The 24,538-nt window shown below is 48.4% G+C and overlaps 1 protein-coding gene across 4 annotated transcripts in view; it reads left to right on the top strand.

Annotated features, from left to right (window-relative positions):
- The first annotated feature begins 8,377 nt into the window (after nt 1-8,377).
- SDCCAG8 (SHH signaling and ciliogenesis regulator SDCCAG8) overlaps nt 8,378-24,538 on the top strand; it is a 1,515,443-nt gene continuing 1,499,282 nt past the window's right edge. For 3 of the 4 annotated variants that reach the window (XM_085611405.1, XM_085611403.1, XM_085611404.1), the window contains exon 1: nt 8,378-8,578. In XM_085611405.1, the coding sequence (XP_085467531.1) occupies nt 8,518-8,578 (61 nt within the window). In that variant the 5' untranslated portion in view covers nt 8,378-8,517. Of the gene's footprint in view, nt 8,579-8,607; nt 8,731-24,538 lie in introns of those variants that run through there. The other variant, XM_085611406.1, reaches the window with a different exon arrangement.

Genomic DNA, 24,538 nt, shown 5'->3' with positions numbered 1-24,538 from the left:
GTGTTTTACTTCTTAAAACTGGCGATGAGGTTGGGATTGAAGACATTAATTCGACTCATCATAACACGAGTAGTGGTGACCCCTGAGAGTTTTCCTGGCATGGCGAATGGTTGTGCACTGTGTTTATTGTCAAATGTTGTCTGGAAAAAGGTCCTGGTACTTCTACAAGAAGTAGAAAGCAGCATGAGCCCGGTTTGCGTGCACAAACAAAGACATTTTAAAATAAAGGTTTTCATAGTGACTGTGCGAAGAAGAGGATATCTTGGCTGCACATGAGGAAGAGTAAAGAACTCACTTGTCTGCTCGTGTCGGAGTCTTGCATCAAGGATTTCATAAGGATAGGAGTGGTTTAGGGCACAGCAATTTGCTATTGACTGAAGGGTGGGGTTGATATCATTGGCTGATGAAATCACAGCTACTATTGGTTCTGAAGGCAGTCATATAAATAGGACTTGTGAGTTCAGCTTTTGCTAGTGATACACAAACAAATCCTCTGGGCGGCCATATATCCCATGGTTGATAGCCGCGAGTTGGGATGCCCAATAGTATTTCTTTAGGTGGGGAAGACTAATGCCCCCGTCGTACCAGTTAAGACTTAACTTGGAGAACGCTATGCGGGACCAGCCATCCCAGAGAAGCATCCTTTGGAGACCCTCTACTTCTTTAAAGTAGGATGCTGGAACAGGATCCATCGTGTTTTGGAGAGCATACAAAACAACGAGGCAGTGCCATCCTTTTAAAAAGGACCGCCCTGCCTAGCATGGAAAGAGGAAGGGATCTCCAATGTGCGACATCGTGTTTGAGTCGCTGCATGGGTGGATCCAGATTACGGGCAAAGCGGAGCTTCGAATCCAGCGTCACATAGATGCCGAGGTATCGGAAGCCCTCAGGCACAATCTGGATCGGACAGTTTTGCGGTATTATAGGCGGGTCCCCCTGAATGACGTAAACTACTGACTTGGACCAGTTCACGGTGAATCCAGAATATCTCCCGAATATCGCGAGAACATCGAGTAGGCAAATCAATGAATCCCTCGGTGAAGCCAAGTAGAGGAGAATGTCGTCCACGTATAAGCACATCTCCCAATCCAGGGACCACCGCAATCCGCGAATGGATCAGTCAGAGAACACCCGCTCATCTGCCATCTTTTAAAGGGAGTACAATTTTCTAAACCTCCTTGTGCAAAATATAACAAATTGTGGGATGTGAATTAGGTTTTGAATTTGTTTTTTTCATCGTCTGATAATTCAGCTCTTTCCTTAAAGATGCTTTCTGCAAAACTTACTATGTTATTTTGTTCTATTTTTATTAAATATTTATCAGATGTCAAAGTTTTAGATATTTCTTCTCCCCAGTATACCCCTACGGGGTTATGTTTTCAAAAAACAAATGCACAAAAACCAATTTAAATTCAGTGCTTTACCCTTATTTCCCAGATCAACCTAAACTGTGTGTTGGAAATTGTCTCAAAGTGTTCGAACAACAGACTTATGATTTCAGAACGTCCTCTCATTCCCAACTTCTCATTTCCTTTCATAAACCCCATAACCCTGTCTCTTCTGTCACCTTAGCTCATTGGGTCATGCCCTTGGCAAGTATTAACATTTCTGCTTATGGGGCTCATTCTGCTAGGGCTGCTATGGCCTCTAAAGCCTTTTGGACAGGTTCCAGATTGGAGGACATTCTGAGATCAGCTGACTGGTACAATGATAAAGTATTTAGAATGTTTTATTGCAAATATGTTCTCATTGCAGCTTCTGCAGTACTTGACATGTATTAAACAAGCATAATAGGAGGCTTAGGTCTTGAGATGAAATGGAGACTTTCCTAGTAATTTATGAAGGAAAGTCTTAATTTTATTAAAGACATTGAGGTGACTATTATCCCAAATCAACACTTGGTAACCTGTGTTTCTTTCCCGCCCTGACAGCCGCTCCAGCATTGCCACCTGCATCCTCTGAAGGAAGTCATGGGTCAAGCAGCATCTTCTCCAGCTTTTTTTTCTTCGGTATTTCCACTTGGATTTCCAACTGCCTCCTTGGAGCTTTCACAGACTTTCTATCTCAGGAACTTTTACCAAGAACTGTTTATGCTTATTAAGGGTTTTTCAATTGTGTTATCCATTTTCCCTTTACTTTCTGGACCTATCTTACTTCTCGCACAAGAAAAGAGAGCTGTTCGCAGTCAAGCGGGACATTATACTTGGTGATGCTATACTATTGGGTGTTGTGTCAATTACATTCTTTATTCCCCTTTGCTAACCTGTTGCTAAGCCTCCTGGGATTTGTGTTTTTTTTATATATCTTCACTGCTGCTATTGAAATTAAAGTAAATTAAGATAGCATAATACTTGCCTCTGTGTCTTTAATAAAATGCGGACTGTCCTTCATAAATTACTAGGAAAATCTACATTATGTACAGTAACAACTCACCAGTACCATGAGTTAAATCACACGAAATGGAGGATTATTGTGTGGACCCAGGTTTATTAGGCGGTATTCCACATGGTTGTCCCTTTTCAGTGCTGTTTAACACACACATTTACCACCTCCCAGAGCAAGTTGTAAAGTGTGCAGTGGCTTTTGTAATTTTGGGGGGGGGGGGGGGGGATAAGAGTGTGGAGGATGAAACTATATATTTGTAACTGATTTGTTTTATGTTAAACTCTAAAGGACAGATTTATGAACTTTTCACTCAACGTTTTAACGCAAAGTTGCTGAGCTGCGTTGCGTGAAATGGAGCAGACCAGCACCACTACAATATAACAGTATTTCCCTCTCTGCACTAGCCCACTTGAAGCTGCCTTGCGCCTATACACACACCTTTGCACACGAAGAACTCCTACCTGATCTTTTGCACACAAGCGCGTAGCCCTTCCGGTTACTCCCCGGTCCACCACGGGTCCTTGTCCCGATTGAGTGGAGGGAGCCGACTTCCGGTATAGGGTCAGCGCTCTAGTCGTTCCTCCCCTTACGCCATAAAACCTGATGCAGGGCGAAGCGCGCAGCGGACGCGTCAAGGTGGCCATACTGTTGTTTTGCCAGTCTACCTGGCGCTAGCTGATTGATCGCATTTGCTGCCTCAGAAAGGTTGTACGTTTTAAAAAAATTGACTGTCACTTATTTTGTTGAGCACCAAAACATTTTAACAGCTTAAAAATTGTACTTTGCACACGAAGAACTCCTACCTGATCTTTTGCACACAAGCGCGTAGCCCTTCCGGTTACTCCCCGGTCCACCACGGGTCCTTGTCCCGATTGAGTGGAGGGAGCCGACTTCCGGTATAGGGTCAGCGCTCTAGTCGTTCCTCCCCTTACGCCATAAAACCTGATGCAGGGCGAAGCACGCAGCGGACGCGTCAAGGTGGCCATACTGTTGTTTTGCCAGTCTACCTGGCGCGAGCTGATTGATCGCATTCGCTGCCTCAGAAAGGTTGTACGTTTTAAAAAAATTGACTGTCACTTATTTTGTTGAGCACCAAAACATTTTAACAGCTTAAAAATTGTACTTTGCACACGAAGAACTCCTACCTGATCTTTTGCACACAAGCGCGTAGCCCTTCCGGTTACTCCCCGGTCCACCACGGGTCCTTGTCCTGATTGAGTGGAGGGAGCCGACTTCCGGTATAGGGTCAGCGCTCTAGTCGTTCCTCCCCTTATGCCATAAAACCTGATGCAGGGCGAAGCGCGCAGCGGACGCGTCAAGGTGGCCATACTGTTGTTTTGCCAGTCTACCTGGCGCTAGCTGATTGATCGCATTCGCTGCCTCAGAAAGGTTGTACGTTTTAAAAAAATTGACTGTCACTTATTTTGTTGAGCACCAAAACATTTTAACAGCTTAAAAATTGTACTTTGCACACGAAGAACTCCTACCTGATCTTTTGCACACAAGCGCGTAGCCCTTCCGGTTACTCCCCGGTCCACCACGGGTCCTTGTCCCGATTGAGTGGAGGGAGCCGACTTCCGGTATAGGGTCAGCGCTCTAGTCGTTCCTCCCCTTACGCCATAAAACCTGATGCAGGGCGAAGCGCGCAGCGGACGCGCGCAGCGGACGCGCGCAGCGGACGCGCGCAGCGGGCGCGCTGGCGGCGCGCCAAAGGCAAGCCCGTCTGCGCCCGTCCGCGGCCGAACGGGCCCAGGGCTCAGGAACTCTGGACCAGATACCCCAAATCCTGCCACATACTCGAGAGAAAACCTGTTTGCTATCAGGGCCTACTCTAAGAGATGCTGTGTCCACCCTATGTCCTTGGACACCCCCAAGAACAAATGTCCGCACTGTGGATACATCCTTGCCCCTATGCCCAACACCTCGCCCCCCGCAAGTAAACAACTGAACATGGCCCTGCTGAATTGCAGATCCTTGCCAAAGCATGCCACTGAAATCTCCATACTACTAGACGAGTCAGACTTAGACATTATATTTCTTACAGAGACCTGGCTTTCACCTAGCTCGGACCCCGATGTGATTCAAGCAATCCCCCCGGGTTACAGGATCCAACGCCTAGATAGAACTGGCAGCAGAGGTGGAGGAATTGCCATTATCTATAAAGATCTGCTAGTCTGCCGTCTCTTAGATAGCCCTCTGCTGGACTGCGAAAATGTCCAATTTTCTATACAAGTGACCCCCTCAGTCACTTTCTCCGGGATCCTTGTATATCGGCCCCCAGGAACCCCTGGAAAATTCTGTAGCTCGCTACTTGAAACTACATTAAATCTTGCCAGTACTTCGTCCAATTTCACCGTGCTTGGAGACCTCAACCTACATCTGGATGAGCTCTCTAATAAAGTGACATCTGACCTTATGCACGACCTCGCAGCCTATCAGCTCCATCTGAAAAACCATCATGCTACACACTTGAAGGGCCACCTCCTTGATCCCATTTTTTCCAATATCAAGGAGCTAGAGGGACTAGACCCCATCCCCCTTCCTTGGTCAGATCATTTTCTGATCCCTTTTAAATGGCACCTTCCCCACATACATATTCCCCTGCGGTCGTCACGAACCTGGGCGCGACACTGGTCCAGACTCAATATCAAGAACTGGACCGATGAACTGGAACGGACCATTCCTAGTCCCGACCCGAACCCAATAGCTGCAAACAGAAAGTTTCATTCATGGATTGAAAACTCGCTTAATACAATACTCCCCTATAAAAACAGTCTACAAAAAAGCGGTCCTAATAAATGTCCCTGGTTCACCACTAACCTCCGTAATCAAAAACAACAATGTAAAAGATTAGAACGAGCTTGGAGGAAAGACTACTCAAGTGAGAAAAAAGCTGCCTATAGATCATCGATTGCCTCTTATAAAGCAGAAATCAGAGTAACACAGGCGGCCTACTTTGAGGAAACAATTCAAGCCTCCTCCAACTCTTCCAAAGAAATCTTTCGCATCATAAAAAAACTTACACTTATCCCAGATCCCCCTCAGACAATTGACCCCACTGGCAGCCACTGTGAGGACCTGGCAGACTTCTTCTCCACAAAAATCAAAAAAATCCTTAATCTTTTACCCCCCACTACGACGAACCATGCTCTGAACCTAGAACCCTTGGAAAACAAGAGACACCTTGATTCCTTCCCCCCTCTCGCTGAGGAACACCTCTGCCACATCATAGAGGCAATAAAAAGTGGCTCCCCCAACGACCCAGCGCCCTTTAAAATACTCAAACAGGCTTCGCCCATCATCATTCCCCCATTGCCAACTTAATCAATGCCTCCTTAGCTACAGGTACAGTCCCACAGGATTGGAAAAAGGCTATGGTTAGGGCACTTTAAAAAAAACCCCACCTGGATCCCTCGGATTTGGGCAACTATCGACCCATCTCGCTGCTTCCTGGCATTAGCAAGGTCGCAGAAAAACATGTCAATCAAATACTCTCGACCCACCTGGAAACTCTGAACATGCTTCACCCCTCTCAAACAGGCTTTCGCCCCGGGCAGGGCACCGAGACGGCGCTTATTGCGGTGGTAGAAGAATCACGAAAGATTTTGGATACGGGAGGCTCCGCAGCTATCATCCTTTAAGACCTCAGCGCTGCGTTCGATACGGTGAATCACCACATTCTTATTCAGCGTCTCAGAAACGTAGGAGTGACAAGCAAAGCGCTATCCTGGCTGGAATCATTTCTGGAAGACAGATCCTTCCAGGTATTTGACGAGAACACTCAGTCCCAACCTGTTCCCCTCCAATGCGGAGTACCGCAGGGTTCCTCTTTGAGCCCTACCCTTTTTAACGTATACATGTCCCCATTAGCTCAGATAGTCTCCCCGTTTGGACTCCAGCTGGTCACCTACGCAGATGATACTCAGCTCATCGTGGCTCTGAATCAGGAAGACCAGTCCCATAGCAATCTCTGTTTATGCCTCAAAGAAATTAACAGCTGGATGAGCCTCTCCCATCTTAAGCTCAATGGCGATAAAACAGAGATTATGCTACTGGGTAATCAAGCTGGCCTCAATCCAAGCATATCCTGGCCATTATGCATGGGACCTGCACCATCACCCAAACAAGAAATAAAAAGTTTGGGCGTATGGTTAGATCATGAGCTTACCCTAAGAACTCAAGCAAGGAAAACGGCGGCCACCTGCTATGGTATACTCCGCACGCTACGGAAAGTACTCCCCCTTCTACCCACCCACTCAAGAAGGCTTGTGGTTCAGGCACTTGTCCTTTCCAGGCTGGACTATGGCAATGCCCTCTATCTGGGGGCACCAAAAGCAGTGATTGCCAAACTACAGACTGTCCAGAATTCAGCCGCCAGGCTTCTCACTGAAACTAACAGCCGTAGCTCAGCCAAGCCCGCCCTGCACACACTCCATTGGCTACCTATACAGGAAAGAATCAATTTCAAGACCCTTTGTATTGCACATAAAATACTTCACAACAGAGGCCCCCCTGCTATCAAAAACCTTCTCAAACCTTACAAACCCACAAGAAACCTCCGCTCAGATCAACTTCATCTTGCGGTAGTCCCCAGAATTAGAAAGGCTCGATCAGGAGGTCGCCTGCTATCCTATAATGCCCCGAAACTCTGGAACACCCTTCCTCTTTCCATCCGTAAGGAAGCCAACCATCTGTCATTTAGGAAACAACTTAAGACCTGGCTATTCCCTTAAACTCCATCTTCTCCTTGGCCCTCTCCGCAGCGCTGGGATGCTTCCGGGTAGCCATGCGCTATACAAGAACATCTTCATTCATTCATTCATTCATCTTCATTCATTCATAGTGATGCGTGATGTCAATCATAGGTTTTGTACTGGAAGCAGTTTTTTACGGTTCAATACCTACCTTTAATATTTTTGTCACTTCGTATGCGTGTTGTTCAGTGCAACACATACGCAAAGTGTGAAAAATTTGCTTACTTTTTAAAATTGCTTAACTGTTATGCCTGTTTCAAGGAAGTGTAGGTTTTTGTTTCAAATCCTTGTCTACCCATGTTAGATGGAGATTTGCGACAAAACCCATGGGTGGTTGAATGGAAGCACCCATGTACCAATCATAGTACACCCCCTTGATACAAAGTAAGTACTTTGCCTTACGTTAGTCAACTTCACAACATAAATCTTGGTTTATGTTGGATGGTAAGTTCCACCGCAACACCTTGCGCAGGGTTTGCGACTTTGCGTCACTTATGTGACTCCAATCAGACACAAATGGTTAGATAATCTGGGCTTAAATCTTTTTCTACATTATGTGGAAGTCTATCTTATACTGTGTATGATAAACAAATTTTTAACTATTGACTTGCATATCCATTGTGCTTTCAGTCGCAGGATGGGGCCTTAGCATCACAAACACATTCTACCCCTAGTGCACCAACCACAATTCAGTTCTGTAACTGGTTACACACACGGACATTTGTAGTGATCGCATTAACCAAATGAATTTTCATAACATATATAATGCGTTTCCCATATGCTTTACCACAATTCCCATAATTTGTAAGCACTTCAACCTGTGGACCTCCAATATACTTTGTGCGAGGCTGTTACTGAGGCACCATCCCCAGCGCAGTCCAGCACACATCAGCTCAGGCCCGCACACACACGTCCTTCTTGGGCCATGTCAATCAAAAATGATATCGGCAAATTGTAACACTTTCAATAAACTACAATCCTTTGTTTCGTTTTAAATAACTTGTGGGAGACAGACTGCAACATCAGTCGGTACTCGTTGTTCATGGATTTCTATGTTCCTGGGCTTCCTTTGAGAGAGGTTGAGCTTGTTTTGGGCTTATTTTTAAGACTACTTTAGCTTGTTTACGCAAGCAGACCTGGCAACTTCACAGCAACATTTGTTTGCGTTCCATGGCCGCTAATCGGGCCCAGTGGCTACTGGGAATGTTAGTTTAAAGGATAGCAACGTGGCGTCACTTGCTCAGAAACGAGACGAGAGCAGAGACTACAACACCCGCCGTGCATTACTATATGTGGCTTGGAAAGACAGTGATAGCAAAGCTGGAGATTTGAAGGATTTACAGTTGACCGTTTAGCATAACATAAGGAAACAACCTTGATGGAGTCCTGGGATTCGGACACGGAGCAGTCCTTGGAGGAGTATCAGCGAGATCTTAGAGGTAAGGAAAGGGAAGTGCGGTTTGCACACTAAATACTTCCGCAAAGGCGGCATTTTTAAAATGTCTATGAGAAGGAAGTGAAAGTGATGTAGCTTGTCCGAACAACACTAGAGCAGTACTGGGGCTTTTTCGAAGGGACGTGATCTGGACAGGTAAAATGACTTGTTTACTTGCAATGTGCACAGTAAGCGTGACCGTATTCTAGCACAAAATACGTGACACAGCCAAGGCTTCTGTTTCATTAAACTTACACGCACTATGAAGCTTGTTTCAAATCTCACAAAGCATACTCGCACGTTAAGCTTGTTATACCAGGTAAAATTTACAGCGGACTAGTTTAAATTGTTTCTATTGGATTGAGGTGAGAAAGGAATGACTGTCACTTACCGATAACATTAATTACTCTTAGTTCATCGCTCCTCCTTGTCACATTTTCATAAGGAGGTGCGTGCAACTAGACCTAAACTTGGGGAGGTTTTGTTAGTGCACAAGGGGCTAATACTCCAATTGAAGGAGGCAGGGTTATCACTTCGAACAATGGGGCAGAGCAATCTATAGATGCAATATAACAAAACAGATCAATAAACTGTGCATATTGAAAATGCTTATAGACTACTGACAGAATTCTTTAAAAGGCGGAATGGGTGATTTGACAACTAAAAGTTAGCCTCTACAGATGTCAATAAAAGTAAGTTCAGAACCAGTTTTCACAAAGTTATCTCAAGCCTACGGCCCTTTTTGGTAATTCTCCCAAAATTCAGTCTTTAAATTGGCAAAGAGCTCATGAAATATTTGTAATTCCAATAACAGAAATATGTTTCTGCCTATTGACCAAAGGTACATTTTGCAGTCTGCTCATCGGGAGAATGCTACAAATGTTTGTCTGAGGCTGCACACGTACTTTTCTGAGAATATTGAGTTTACAGGGTGAATGTAGCTGATTTCGGTATGTGTGGCTACAAAGGCTAGTGCATCTTCCGTTCTTCCTGAGCTTGAATAAGTGAATACCAATTAGTTGGCAATATCACCATCTGTTAATTATTCTGTGAGGAATCTGTGTTATTCTAAATTGTAATAAAATAGTTGTTGTTAGCCCCCCTAATCGAGCAATTCTATGTCAGGACCGGAGGCTCTGATTATGCTTCTCATTTGCTTTACTGAAAATTCTCAGCAGCCAATCAAATGAAAGTAAAAACAACTGGGTATCACATGACAACCATAGAGTAAACCCCTATATAAGTAGTACCAGAGAATACCATACCCTCTTTCTTTGCTGCTCCGCAGCCAGTTAAGTGCTTTTGACTTATGTATATTCTTATTGCATATTGCTTTCTGTATTGTACTTGTGAGTTCCTTCATTTCATTGCCGGTATGCTTCATTAACTGTTGCAGGCTTGTGGTGTGTTTGCGTCTGTTCGGGCACCTCTTTTGTAGTCTGCCGAGCGCGGGTATCGCGCCTTGCTGCTACGCTTGCTTCTATTATTTCAGGGTTGTGTTGTTACTTTTGCGTACGTGAGTGTCGCGCCGATCTTGTTCCCCGTGCTTGAGTATTTTAGAGTTTTGCTTGCACGCAAGTGGCTTGGGAGCGCTTACTGCCTCCCCAGACCGGGCGCTCCGTGCCCGCGCCTTATTTGTGAAGCGGGAGATTTGGGATGAGGACGCACGTCGTTGCGACACGCAGTCCTCTTTCTGGCTTCACGGGTGGCTCGCACCGCGCATGCGCGGCGGGCATTTTACCTGTGTGTGTGTGTATTTTCCCGGGTTTGAGAGAGCACGGGAGCAGCGCTTAACCTGCTCGCGACCCACTAGCCAGTTCCCAGTGACGCCCATTTATAGCATTGTGGTGCATTTGGGCTGTATAATCATAGCATAGGCGTTGCCTAGAGTGGGTGTTTCTGGGCAAGCCCTCCCTCCACGTTTTATTCATATTTTGCACACATTGCTTTCAGTACTTGTTGTGCACTGGCTTGTCTGGGGTTCTCCACTCCCCTCTATTGAATCACTGTCATTCTCTTTTTCTGTGGTTTTTTTCCACTCAGGTAGTGTATTTTGGCTCCACATTCTCCTCCAGTGGGTATAATTGTCACTTCCCAGTGTCACCATGGATGAATATTATTATGATGAGGAGTATTTTGATGAGAGCCCTTCCGGGTCACTGGAGCATGAGCTGGTCGAGGCTCTTGATGTAGGGGTTCAGCACTCCGTTAATAAAGCCATGGTCATGGCTATAGAACCTTTGAAACAGCATTTATGTAATTGCGCCCTACAGCAAGGATGGCTTCCGGGTTCTGCGACCCGTTCTAGCACTGGCGGGAAAAGGTTCCTTTCTTCTGACCATACATATGGTTCATCGTCCAAGGAAGTACATTCTGCTTCACCTCAAAGGGATGATGGTGATACCTCTTCTGATACTGCTTCTGAACCCGAGGCTTCTCCTCCGTCTGCTAAAAAAACAGCGTAAGGAGCGTTATGTGGATGCACCATTCCATCCCACATTACTCACCTTTGATCCCACAGAGATTGTTCACCCTAACTCCTCGTCATGGCTTCCCTCTCCTGAGGTTGCTGACTATGTACAGTCCCATATTCGCCAAGCATTCAATAAAGATGTCAGGGCGCGTTTGCGCTCGGAATGTCCTAGGCCAGCCTTAGCTGACAAGGTGGCAGACACACCGGAGGTGGACCCCTCCATTCTCACTTACCTCAAGAAATACTCAAAAGATCCTAAGAAAGGAATTGATCGAGCATGGAGGTCTTGTCAGGATAAACTACTTGATTTGACAGGTCCCCTTACGAAAATATTGGTCCTGGGTTTTAGGGCAAAGGCCTCGGGGTATGTAGTGGATCCTGATGAACTGATAGGATGGGCCCAGCGGGCCATTTGTCAGTTGGGCAACGCGAACTGCGCCATGTCTTGTGAGCGCCGTCGATCTATTCTTTTGAAACTCGACCCGAAATTAGCGGAGCTATCTACCTCTGAATCTGGTCCTTTGGCTCAGGGTCTGCTTCTTGGTCAGCTTTTTCTAAAGCAACTGACGAAATGTGTTGCTACGTTCAGTGGTCTCGACAAAGCACAGAGTTCCCTCAAGCGGGCTTTTCGTTCGGTTTTTGGCCGGGCCGGCCGATATCGTGGGCGGTCGTTCGGCCGTGGTTTCCAGCAAGGCACCCAGCGAGGATATAACTCCCAACGTGGTGGATATCAGGATTCCAACTCCAACTCCTCCTCTTCCTTCTATCCAACACGTAGAGCTAGGAACAGGTTCAGAAAAGACCGTTCTGGAGGTAACCAGGGAGGTCAACAGGATGCCGCATCTTCAGGTGAGCTTGATTTCCTTTTCGGAAGTCACATTGGGGGGCAGGATAAAATATTTTCTACACAATTGGCAAACAATCTCTCAGGATGCATGGATCCTGGACACAGTGCAGGGTTACAAAATAGAGTTTTTCCATTCTGCCTCTCAAACTCTCCCTCCACGCCCAATGCTTTTCTTATTCAAGATCAGACATTCATTTCCAGCGAGATCGAATCTCTACTTCAAAAAGGGGCCATAGTGCGGACGTCGCGTCACCCCCAGGGTTTCATCATCAACTTCTTCCTCGTACAGAAGAAGGGGGGTGGGTCCAGGCTAGTTTTAAATCTCAGGGAGTTCAATGGCTGGGTTGGAAATTGACACTTCAAGATGGAGGGGATCCATCTTCTTCGCGATCTTCTTCAGGAAAGGGACTGGATGGTCCGCCTAGATCTGAAAGATGCGTATCTGTCTGTGCCCATCTACAAACCTCATCGTCGTTTTCTTCAATTCCAATGGCAGGGAGTCTGGTACGAGTACAAAGTCCTTCCCTTCGGCCTCTCATCAGCACCTTGGTGCTTCACGAAAATTCGAGCCTGGGGCGTTCGTCTCGTTATCTACTTGGACGACATTCTCATCATGGGTCGTTGTCCTCGCCTGGTAATGCAACATCTATCTTGGACCATAGATCTTTTGCAGACTCTGGGTTTTCTGGTCAATCCACAGAAGTCTGTATTGATTCTGTCTCAATCAATCGAGTTCCTGGGGTTTCTGATCAACTCCCTCACTTGTCAGTTCCTCTTACCCAATCAGAAAATCAGATCTATCAAGAGAGAGTTGAGATTGATTTTGCACTAGCAGATTGTGTCCTTGCGATCTTTAGCCCGGATCGTCGGCTTGTCAGCTTCCTCCATCCAAGCGATCATCCCTGGTCCCCTTCATTACCGAGCACTTCAACGGCTCAAGATCCGTCATCTCCAGAAAGCCCTCAAGTACTCAGATCAGACTCCTCTCACGGAGGAGGCGAGGTGGGAGATGTTGTGGTGGCTAGAGCGCATGGAGTCCTGGAACGTCGACCCCTCTTCGGTTCCACTCCGGAAGTGGTGATAGAATCCGATGCCAGTCGGTGGGGTTGGGGAGCCCGTTCCGGTCAAGTGTCTACGGGCGGCCGTTGGTCTCCAGAGGAGTTGAATCTCCACATCAATTGCCTGGAATTTATAGCGGGCTCCTTTGCGATTCGCTGCCTCTCGCCCCGCCAGACGAATTGTTGCATTCTTCTCCGCATGGACAACGTGTCAGCAGTTCGTTATGTGAACAAATTGGGTGGGACAAGGACCCAGATGCTAGCGGAAAATGCCAAGGATTTCTGGCACTTTTGCCTTCAAAACAATCTGTTTGTGGTGGCGGAATATCTACCGGGGTGCAACAACCAGATTGCCGATTGGCACTCCCGGCATCTCTGGGATTTCAGCGATTGGCGACTCCACCCTCGGGTGATCCAGTCGCTGACTCAGATATGGGGTCCTTGCCAGATCGATCTGTTTGCCTCCCGACTCAACAAACAGATTCTAGTATTTTTCAGCTGGCGTCCGGATACGGAGGCTCCGGCCACGGATGCCTTTCTTCTGGTGTGGCCGCCGAATCTGTGTAATGCTTTTCCTCCATTTGTAATGATTCCCAGGGTCCTGGCCCGGACCAAGAGTTATCACTCGGAATTGATTCTGATCATTCCTCTTTGGAGGGCTCAGGCATGGTTCCCAGTACTTCTGGAGATGCTGTGTGCAGTACCGATCCTTCTACCCCAGCGGTGGAATCTGTTGCTGGATCCTCTCAAATCACCGCACCCGTTAATAGCCTTGGGTCAACTCATGCTATTTGCTTGGGGAATTTCGGGGACTGCTGGAAAATCCCAGGTCTTTTGCGAGACGCTACCAGATTTATCAGCTAAGCTTGGTCTCCCAACACACACAAGCGTTATTCTGCAGCCTGGAAACGATGGTGTGGTTGGTTCTCTCAACGGGAGGTGGATCCTGCTACAGCGGATGTCTCCTTGATGGTGAATTTTCATGCATACATCGCATCTTCAGGTCTTGCCTATCGCACTGTCAATTTTTGGTCAGCCATCTGAGCTGGTCACGTGGCGATTGATGGCAAACCGGCTGGTGAACATCCCTTAATATGCAAATTGCTCTGAGGTATCCGGTTGGTAAAACCACCTTGTTCTAAATATTCTGAGCTATGGGATGTTTCCACTGTTTTACGATTCTTGGACGCCTGGCCTTTCAATAAGTTTCTGTCCCGTAAGCAACTTTCTGCAAAGCTAGCTATGCTACTTTGTCTAGTGTCTTGCATGCGAATTTCTGATATTCACACGCTGGATCTAGCAGGTACTCGGTTTTCTCCGGAGGGTGTTACTTTTGTTGTCACCAGACGCACTAAATGTAACACCACTTCTATTACTTATCCTGTTTTTCCTGCTAATCCTAAACTATGTGTGGTACAATGTATCCGGGATTATGAGGTAAGTACTGCGGAATTTCGGCAGGATATGGGAGGTTAATTATTGATTGCTTTACAGAAGCCTTTTCGCCCAGTAACCCCAGCTACCTTAGCAAGATGGGTGTGCTGGCTCATGGGCGAAGCAGGAATTGGTGTTTCAAAATTTGGTGCACATTCCGCTCGTGGAGCTATGGCCTCTAAAGCTTTTTCTGTGGGAGTCAGTTTATTGGATATTATGAATGCAGCGGACTGGTCTTCTGACTCTACGTTTAAGTCTTTTTTATTATAAGCCTATTGTGAACATTGCATCTGTTGTGGTGGCGTAGCTTTAAACAATCATAATCGGAGCCTCCGGTCCTGACATAGAATTCAAAATTTGCGAACATACATGACCAGAATTTTCAATTCTATTAAGGACACGGAGGCGAGGATTATCCCACCCATACTTCTGTATTGTGATTTATGCTTTGCATTGTGTATATCTATTATACGGTGTATATCTCCTGTTTTTACCCTTCCCTTTATGATGTAAATCTCTCTTGGAGGGAGTGAGGTATTACGACTCTGTCTTTATCTTTCAGGTTCAGATCTCAAATAAGGTTAGCTGATTTTCGCCTTTGGAGAAGTTTTCTTGGTCTCTGCATGATTGAAGAGTTTCGTTGGAGCAAGCTTCAAGTCTACTGTTTGCAGCCCGTTGGCCTGCTGGGTTTCATTCAGACGAACTTTTTCACCTTTCAAGTTGGTTCACAAATGTCGGACTATGTTTCATGGACTTAACTGTTTTATTTTTTCACACAAAGAAACAGGATATGGTATTCTCTTGTACTCCTTATATAGGGGTTTACTCTATGGTTGTCATGTGATACCCAGTGAGTGCTCATGGGTATTGCAGTGTTTATTTGTTTTTATTTTCATGTGATTGGCTGCTGAGAATTTTCAGTAAAGAAAACGAGAAGCATAATCCTCGTCTCCGGGTCTTTAATAGAATTGAAAATTCTTTTTTTTTTTTTTTTTTTTGTTTGAAACCGTTTATTGCAATCTCAAATATATACAAGTATGGGCCTACAACCTTCCGGCCGGCCGCTAGAGTGACAGGAGCATATGACATACATACAAAAAAGGCTCTTGGCGTTGCAGAGAGGTAAATCAGGAGGTATCAACGACGTGGGCCACATGACTCCGAGCCCGCAATACGGTTTCATTTTATAAGAACACAACAACACAAAAAAACCACACCCGCAAGGCAACCCGCAATCCGAAGTGACAGCACGTGCTCCGTAAGTGGGGGACCCCAACCATCCACAAGAATCTAAAGAGGGGAACGGGAAGAGAGCAGGGACTGGGGGACCCTGTGCCCGGGGCCGGGGGAGGGGGTCAACTAGGGGGACGGAGCTGGCGAGGCAGCCGGCAGCAGTGGTGGCTCACAAATACCCCCGCGGTAGGCGTTCCAGGGGCCCCAAACTTTCACCCACGCCCCAGGCTTACCTCTCGCCACGTACACCACCTTTTCTCGGAACATGCACCAATCCATGTGTTCTTTCCAGGCCGACACCGCCGGGGGCCTCTGGGACCCCCACAGCTGCGCGATGTCACGCTTAGCTATCATATATCCCAGAGTCACCCATCGTGTCTGCGGAACCGAGTAGTCAGTTGGTTCCCACACATTCAGCAAGCATCTCCTCGCTTCAGGCAACAGCGCGACACGCGTAACCACTCGCAGGACCTCATGCACACCACGCCAGAATCGCTCCACCTTCGGGCATTCCCACAGAATATGCAAAAAAGTCGCCAAAGCACCACACCCACGCTTACACAGCCCATCCTCGGCATAGCCTATACGCAGAAGCCTTGGCCCCGTCATGTAAACCCGGTGGAGGATCTTTAGCTGGACGAAGCGAAGGCGAGCCGGTATGGCCACCTCCTTCGGGGAGGCCACCGCGGAGATCCAGTCCTCGTCGTCCAACTCCAGCCCATCGACAACCCAGGCCTCGCGGAGGCCAGTCAGCAAGCCCGAGCGATCATTAATCAGTTTTTTGTATATGAGGGAGATCGTGCTGTCCGGAACATGGCCATCCAGCACTCTATCCTCCAGGGGGGATGACTCCGGAATGGAGGCGACGTCTGGGAAGACGGAGCCCAGTGCGTGGCGGACCTGCAAGTACCGAAAGTATTCACTGCCCTGCAGCTGAAACTCCGTCTGCAGCATCTCGAATGTTTTAAATCCCCCCTCGTCCAGAGGTCCCCCACTGTACTGATGCCGATCGTGTCCCACTTCTCGAAGCCCTTCGAGGTCCACAGGGAGCCCAACCTCTCAGACGCATATAGCGGTGACGCCCGGGTCAAACGGTCCCTCCACCCCATAGCTGCGTTAGCCGCGTGCCATACTCGCACCATGACACGCGTAGGTCCCGTCAGGCGGGGGTCGGGCGCGCCAGAGTAGAGCGCTCGATTGTAGTCGCCACCAGGCAGGAGCATCTTGTCCATTTCAAATGCCGGGTTTAAGGCGGGCCCGTAAAGGCCATGATTAATTGCAGCTAGCTGGGAGGCCCAGTAATACCGTTTAATATCCGGGAGGGCAACCCCCCCGTCGTACCACGGGAGCGTCAACTTCGCCAAGGCAATACGCGGCCTCCCGTCCCAGAACAAGCGACGCTGTAGACTCTCCACCTCACGGAAGTAGCGCGCCGGGACCAAGTCCATAGTGTTCTGGAGAGCGTACAGGAAGCGTGGCAACGACATCATCTTAAACAATGCCGCCCGGCCGAGCGGCGAAAGCGGCAGGCGCCGCCAACGCGCGACGTCCTCCTTCAAGCGCTGGAGGGGGGGAAGCAAATTCCGCTCGTAGCGGGCCTCCGGGTCCAGAGTGATATAGATACCCAAGTACCGGAACCCCTGAGAGGCAATCTGGATCGGACAGTCCCGCGGGAGGACGGGAGCCTCCCCGGAAAGCACATACACACATTTTAGCCCAGTTGATGACAAGGCCTGAGTTGCGGCCGAATGAGCGCAAAACATCAACCAGGACAATCAGTGATTTACGCGGGGAGGCGAGGTACAAAAGGATATCGTCAGCGTATAGGGACACGCGGTCCTCATACTCGGGGGTCCAACGGAGACCACGGATGGAAGGGTGCCACCGCAGCCACTCCGCCAGGGGTTCCAAGGCCAGTGCAAACAGGAGAGGCGACAAGGGGCAACCCTGTCGCGTGCCTCGTCCCAGCGCGAATGGGGCCGAGACTCGTCCATTCACCACCACCTGCGCCAATGGGCCCGAATACAACAATTTGACCCAGCTGATGAATCCCGGTCCAAATCCAAATTTCGCCAGCATCGCCCAAATGTATGGCCACTCGAGTGTATCAAACGCCATGGTGGCGTCTAAGGACGCCAAGATGGCCGGCTCCCGCACAAACGGAACACGCGCGAGCACCCCGTGCAGGCGCCGCAGATTAAGGGCCGTGTTGCGATGGGGTATAAAGCCGGACTGGTCTTGGTGGACCAGATCGCCCACCACGCCGACCAGCCGGTTGGCGAGCACCTTGGCGAGGATTTTGGGCTCCGCATTCAAGAGCGAGATAGGCCTATAGGATGTGACCCGTTCTCGGGGTCTCCGCTCCTTGTGGATCACTACGATTGTAGCCAGACGCTGGTCCGGCGGGAGGGAGCCCCGCGAGTGGGCCGCCAGGAACATCGCGCGAAGGTGGGGTGCCAGCACATCCGGTCGCAGCTTATACAGCTCGATAGGGATACCGTTTGGGCCCATGGCCTTGCCAGATGCGACCGAGCGTATGGCAAGGGCAATTTCATCCGAGGTGGGAGCAACCTCCAAGGACTCCCTGTCCTCCACCGAAAGGGAGGGCAGCGCGATGTCCCGAAGCAGGGCATGGGAATCCTCCTCCGAGCAGGGAGAAACCGGGGAATACACCTCGCGGAAATAATCCGCGAAGCAAGAGACAATGTCTTCTGGCTCGGTGACACGTACACCATCCATTCTCTTGATCAGCGGGACCACACGATTCGCTCTCTCCTTTTTATCCAACCACGCAATCAATTTACCAGCCTTATCACCCACATCATACAGTCGCCCCTGTTGCTCTCTACTGAGGCCCCTGGCCGCCTCCGTGACGAGGGCCCTATAGGCCGCCTGCTTAAGGTGTAGAACATGTAGTGTGGCATCCGTCACCCCACTCCCCAGGTCACCCTCTAGTTCAGTAATTTCGGCTTCCACCCGGGTCACCTCCTCCTGTTCGCGCCTCCGGGCATGGGAGATAAAGGAGAGGGCCTCCCCTCTAAGAACTGTCTTGAAGGCTTCCCACAGGGAGATAGCCGAAGGGACAGACCCCACATTCTCCTCAAAATACCGCTGCAAGGATTTAATCAAGTCGGCACGAATAGTGGGGTCGCGCAGGTACCATGCATTGATTGGGGCTACCCTGCCCTCCCCCCTCGGGAAGACATCAAAATGCAACAGGAGCGGGGAGTGATCTGAAATACCCCGCGCCAGATGGCGCACCTCTCCCACTCTCCCAGCATAGGCCGCAGGGACAAGGACATGATCAAGCCGCGAGAGGCTACCATGGGCACCCGAATGAAAGGTGTACTGCAGCTGCGCGGGATGTTTTAGTCGCCAGCAGTCTACCAATCCCAATGTATCTAAGAGGCCGGGCAGCCACGCCTGTGCCCGGGGGAGGTCCCTAGGGGGGTAACGATCCATAGTCCCAGAAGCCACCGCATTGAAGTCTCCCCCAACCACCAGAAGCCCCCCCCGGGAGGTCAAGGAGGAGGCGCCCCAGGTCCGCAAAAGTGGTAGATTGTAACCCCGGTGGGACGTACACTGATACAAAAACGACTACTTTGCCCTCCATTCTCCCCACCAAGACCGTGTAACGTCCCCTCTCATCATGGCGCACCTCATCTATTTCCAGCGGGAGCGAGGTCTTAACCATGATGCCCACCCCCCGCGAGCCCGACGTGAAGCCCGAGTGGGCCACCAAGCGATAGCCCCGCCGATTCATGGCATAAAAGGAATTACCAATAAGGTGTGTCTCCTGCAGAAAGACCACATCTGGAGAAATTCGTTTCAGATACTGCAGGACCACACCTCGCTTAATCCTATCCCCCAGTCCATTAACGTTCCACGACAACAGAGTCAAATCCCTACCCCCCATCACATACAGAAGCCATCATTTGTCCCCCCAAGAGCACCTCAAAAACACCAACACAGTAAAGGGTTTGCCTTGCGGTAAAAACGAACAACACCCCACCCCAACCCACCCGTCCCAACAGAACTCCCCCCTCCCTGCACCCCTGCATGAGCCCAGACAGCCCCCCCAAAGTGCAGTGTGCCTGTCGCCCCATAGATGAAAAAACTAACTAGTCCCCCAGAGGAGGAGGGAAAGCCCCCAAGGGACCCCGCACGACCTCCACAGGAGGGGAACATACACGAGCAGTCAATGATAACAATAATATTGTCCTGAGCAAGGCCTACTATTTGTCCCTCAGTCCTGATCCGGCGGGCCCTCCCCACCAACCGCACCCCCCCACCCCCCCGGCCCCGATCCCCGGGCAAAGTGTCCAACCAGTCCCCGGCCGCCTCGGGACGATCAAAAAAGTGCATGCGGCCATCCACCTCTACCCTCAGCTTAGCTGGAAAAAGCATTGCGTACTTAAGGTTCAGGTCCCGTAGGCGACGTTTAACTCCGAGAAAACTCAGTCTCTGCTTTTGGACCGCCGGAGTAAAATCAGGATAGAAATTGACGTCCATGTTGTCGAGTCTGACCGGTCTTTGTAGCCTAGAAGTCTGCAGGATAGCGTCCCTGTCCCGAAAATTGAAAATCCGGGCAATGAGAGGCCTCGGCGGGGCTCCGGCCTTAGGTCTTCCTCCGGGGACCCTGTGGGCACGTTCCACCGCAAAGAGTTTACTCAGCCCCCGGGGCTGGAGATGGGTGAGAATCAAGTCCTCCACAAACAGATCCGCCGCCTCCTCCTCTCGTCCCTCCGGCACCCCAATAATGCGGACATTGTTCCTCCGGGCCCGACCCTCGGAATCCTCCAGTCGACGATCCATCAGGGCGCTCGCCTGGCCAAGCCGGCGCACCTCCTTTTGGAGGGCCGCCACGTCCGTAGTGAGGCCCGAGGTAGTGTGGGCCAAAGAGTCGACCCGGTCATTCGTTTTGGACAAATCGGCCCTTACCAGGCCCACATCCACGAGGACCGAGTCTATCTTCTGCGCCAGAGTGTCAAAGCGCTGGTCCACCGAGGCCTTCATCTCGGCGATGGCGCCCATGACGTCTCGGAGGGTCAGATCCGCGGGCAGAGCAGGAGCATCAGTCGGGCCCGCAGGGGACGTACGCGGCGCCTCAGGAGATCCCTTCTGGAGGGTGTAGCGGTCCATGTTGTTGGACTGATGGGCCGTTCCACGGCGGGTCGATTTCACCTTTGCCCGGTCGCCATCTTGCTTTGTGGACATGGTTGCAGTCCCCAAATCGTGCCAATCTCCTCGAAAGGGCCGACAAACCAGTTCACGGGCTCCGGGGGGGGGGGCGACCACAGGTCCGCAGGCCGAATCACAGACGGCGGGTCGGCCGGGCACCCGGGCAAGGCCACACCACCGCACACCGCCCCGCAACCCTACCTCGCCCGTCAGCAAGGAGGGCGCAAAAGCGAAAGTGAAAGTGCGGGGTACGCGAGTCGCCCAGCCTTGCCCGCCGCTGTTGTTCACTTTGTCTCTGGATTGCCCCACTACTCCAATCCGGGGGGCCGGCGTGGAGAAGGCCGCAAACCTCAATCGGTGCTTCCGCCGGTGTCCGAGGTCCGATTTGGAAACGGAAAACGGGTGTCACCTCAGCTCGGGCTCACAAACACAGTCCCCTCATCTAGGACAGGATATAGTCAGGATTAATGCAGGAGGTTGCGGAGGTCCTCGGGAGCCTCGCACCTACGCGGCCATCTTGGTTGCGCGCTGAATTGAAAATTCTTGTCACGTATGTTTGCAAATTTTGAATTCTCATGTGAGATGACTGAGCTATAGCCATTCCGGAAGCCTCCAGGTCTAAAGAATTGCAAAAAAATGTTATTCGCTTGGAATAATTTAAAAAAGCTCCACACAAAAGAGCAGATGGTGGCATTATCCAGTATCCACATAAAATAAAAAGCGGGTTAGCATCTATAGAACCCATGTAATTTAAGTACTGGTAATAAATAGTGTTGCTAAAAAAAATGATAACATTTACAAAAGAAAGCAAAGTGGATCAAGGTCTTAACAGAAGTTTCATCACAAGGGCAGGTCAATATTGTTAAAGAGTCTTATTGGTCCATGGGAAAAAAAAGTTGACTACTTATGCTACCCAAGCAAAATCTGGTCAATAGTGATATTTCCCAGTAGTTTTTAACTAAGGTCAGGTAGGGCTCTGTGCCAGCAGTTTTTTTTAAAACAGCATATTCCTGTAAGATTATCTTTCAAAGTTATTTCTCCTTTCTATTCACATTTATAAAAGTAATGTACATCTTTTTTACCCCTTGCCTTTCACACTTAGTAAACTATACGTGCAACATAAACACACTGGTGTACTGAAGCTTGAGTCACCCCCCCTGCAAGGTACGTGGAGAGGCCCCCTCTGGACTCAATCATGAGCTCTACAGCCAGAGTATTGTGCTAGGGTGGCTCCCCGGAGCTTTGACCCCCCCCCCACCACGGGGGCTGTGGGGGCCTGTGTTACGCCACTGCTTAAACAATTTCGGTCTGCCGATGGTTTCAGCAATCCACTTGATGTGTCTGAGCCAAGAAATCTTATGACCCATATTACATGGAAGGCAGTCTGCAATCATCTCTCTATTAAAGATGGTGTGTTTGTTTCTCCATATGGACATCCATTGAAAGATCAGTGCTAACTTTATATAATCTTCTGCATAAGTGAGGTCTAATTCCTAATAGAGGAAATAATGAGGGCTACAGGGCCAGGCAGGCCTAATAAATGCCTGCAAAAGCGATTTTCTTCCAACTGTAGCTGTTCAAAAGCTCAGTATCTTCAAATAATCAACTCCATAGATCAATATAGGTAGACACTTCCACTTTATATTTCTAATAGGGCTTAGATAGGGCTAAGATTATATTTCTAATAGGGCTCATAAGGCAGTGCTCTTAGCGAAATTAAACAAAACCAAAACAAAATGATTGATCCTAAGGCACGTATTTAGGAGACAGGATGACCAAGAATGGAATGAGTCAAACGTGACTCCTTGGTGTGAAAAATGTTTGACCTTCTATATATATATGCGTACCCTCGATGAAAATTGGTCTCATCTTACTTAATTGTGGGCCATACACCATATAATGGGGTTTAGAAATGTTTGTTTCAAGGTCCAGGTTGTCCACAAATTTGACAAAATTATCTATAAGACCCTTCAAGCCATTAGGAGTTTGGAACAATAAAACATTGTCACCTGCATTAAGTAGGGTAGGGACGGTGTTGGAGCCAACCGTGAGTATATCCTTCCCTGTTGAATTCAGGAAGGCATTTAAACCTTTTGTATATAAAAGAAACAAAGTATAGGCCAAGACACAGCCTTGCTACACACCCCGCTCCAGTCTAACGAGCTCAGTACATGCCAACTCTATATTATGCCATACCATACCATACCATACCACACCACACCATACCTTACCTTACCTTACCAGTGCAGAGACCCCAGAACGTAAGGCACGAAGAAAGTCCATTAAGTCCTTGGCCCATAACTGATAGGATACTCCAAAGCTTTGACCAGTTAACCTGGTCAAAGGTGCAACTGTTCCATAAAGACGAGATAAAGTACCCCCTCTTGGCTACTTTATACTTATTGATAATCGCATAGAATTTTAAACACTGCTCCTATGTATCGAGCCCTTCCCTGAAGCCATATTGAACCAACGTTAAGGCCTTGGAGCTATTGACTCATGCGACTATCCAATACAAAATTACACAGCCAACTATTTTGACGATACAATCTAGCATGGAGATTGGCCTGTAGTAATGGGTATCTTGTCTGTTACCCTTTTTTAAACAGGGACAATAGCAGCTGTATGCTAAGAATTTGGTAATTTTGAAGTGACAGCTGCATTTAAAATACTTGTAAATAACACAGCACAAAGCTCAGTATTCTCTTTATAGCGATCCAATGGGACCTCATCTAGACTAGGGGCCTTGCAAGATGGACATAGGGGGATAGTTGTAACAACTTAATGAGGCTCAAATCTAAAATCTAAGGGGAAAAGCAGAAAGAGTCCTACCAATGTGCCCTCCTTAACTATTAAGACAACAAAAGAGTTCCCTTTTCCCACTATTTTTCAACTGAATAAGCTGTAATCCAGCTCGCAGACCAGATAAGACAGAACTGGAGACAATTCTCAGGTTGCTAAACTTACAAACTTTTATATTAAAAACCCAATACCAAAAAGTGTATGCAATACAAATCATACAATTTCAAAAGGAATGCAGTATAAAGCAATTTTTATTTAATCTCTTTTTAGCAATCCTACATCGAAATAGTAAAAAATGTGTGCCTGAATATCAAAAACATTGGTCCATATTTTAACATTTTAATAAAATACATATTTATAAAACAAAGAACAAACTGTCGATGCGGCATTTCGGTGTTATGGTGGTTCATCACCTTCTTCAGGACAATAGTTCAATATTAAAAATCTTGAATTTCGATACTGAGGCCCTTTTAATTGGCTCACAGAAGGGATGAATCTCCCAAGTGTCTTCTCTCCTTTATTGTGGGAAAACACTAGTTGATTCTGTATGGTTTGGCTATTTACGGCCTTCCCAAGGTTCGTATTGTGCTCCTTGGTAATCTTTTTTTTTTTTTTGTGTAAATCTTTTTATTAAACACTCTGCACATGAAGGTACAAATTCACAGAATCAATTGAGGGTTACAGTGGAATCAGGTTACTTACAATACAGCAGCATAATTCACGGGGATGGGGGATCATCATCATCAGCTTCACGGGGAGGGCTGCATATCTCACCCGGTATGCATTGCAGGGGGCCCAAACCTTGGACCATTTGCGGGGACAACCCCGGGCCACATAGACTGTTTTCTCTCTTAGCATACACCAGTCAAGATCTCGCTCCCAAGCTATGACCGTGGGTGGGTGCGGGGCTACCCAGAGCTGTGCAGTATTTCTCTT

This window comes from Triturus cristatus, chromosome 6, assembly GCF_964204655.1.
Source record: "Triturus cristatus chromosome 6, aTriCri1.1, whole genome shotgun sequence".
Taxonomy (NCBI): domain Eukaryota; kingdom Metazoa; phylum Chordata; class Amphibia; order Caudata; family Salamandridae; genus Triturus; species Triturus cristatus.
Note: the sequence above shows the minus strand (reverse complement) of the source record. Positions and strands in the feature narration are given on the sequence as shown.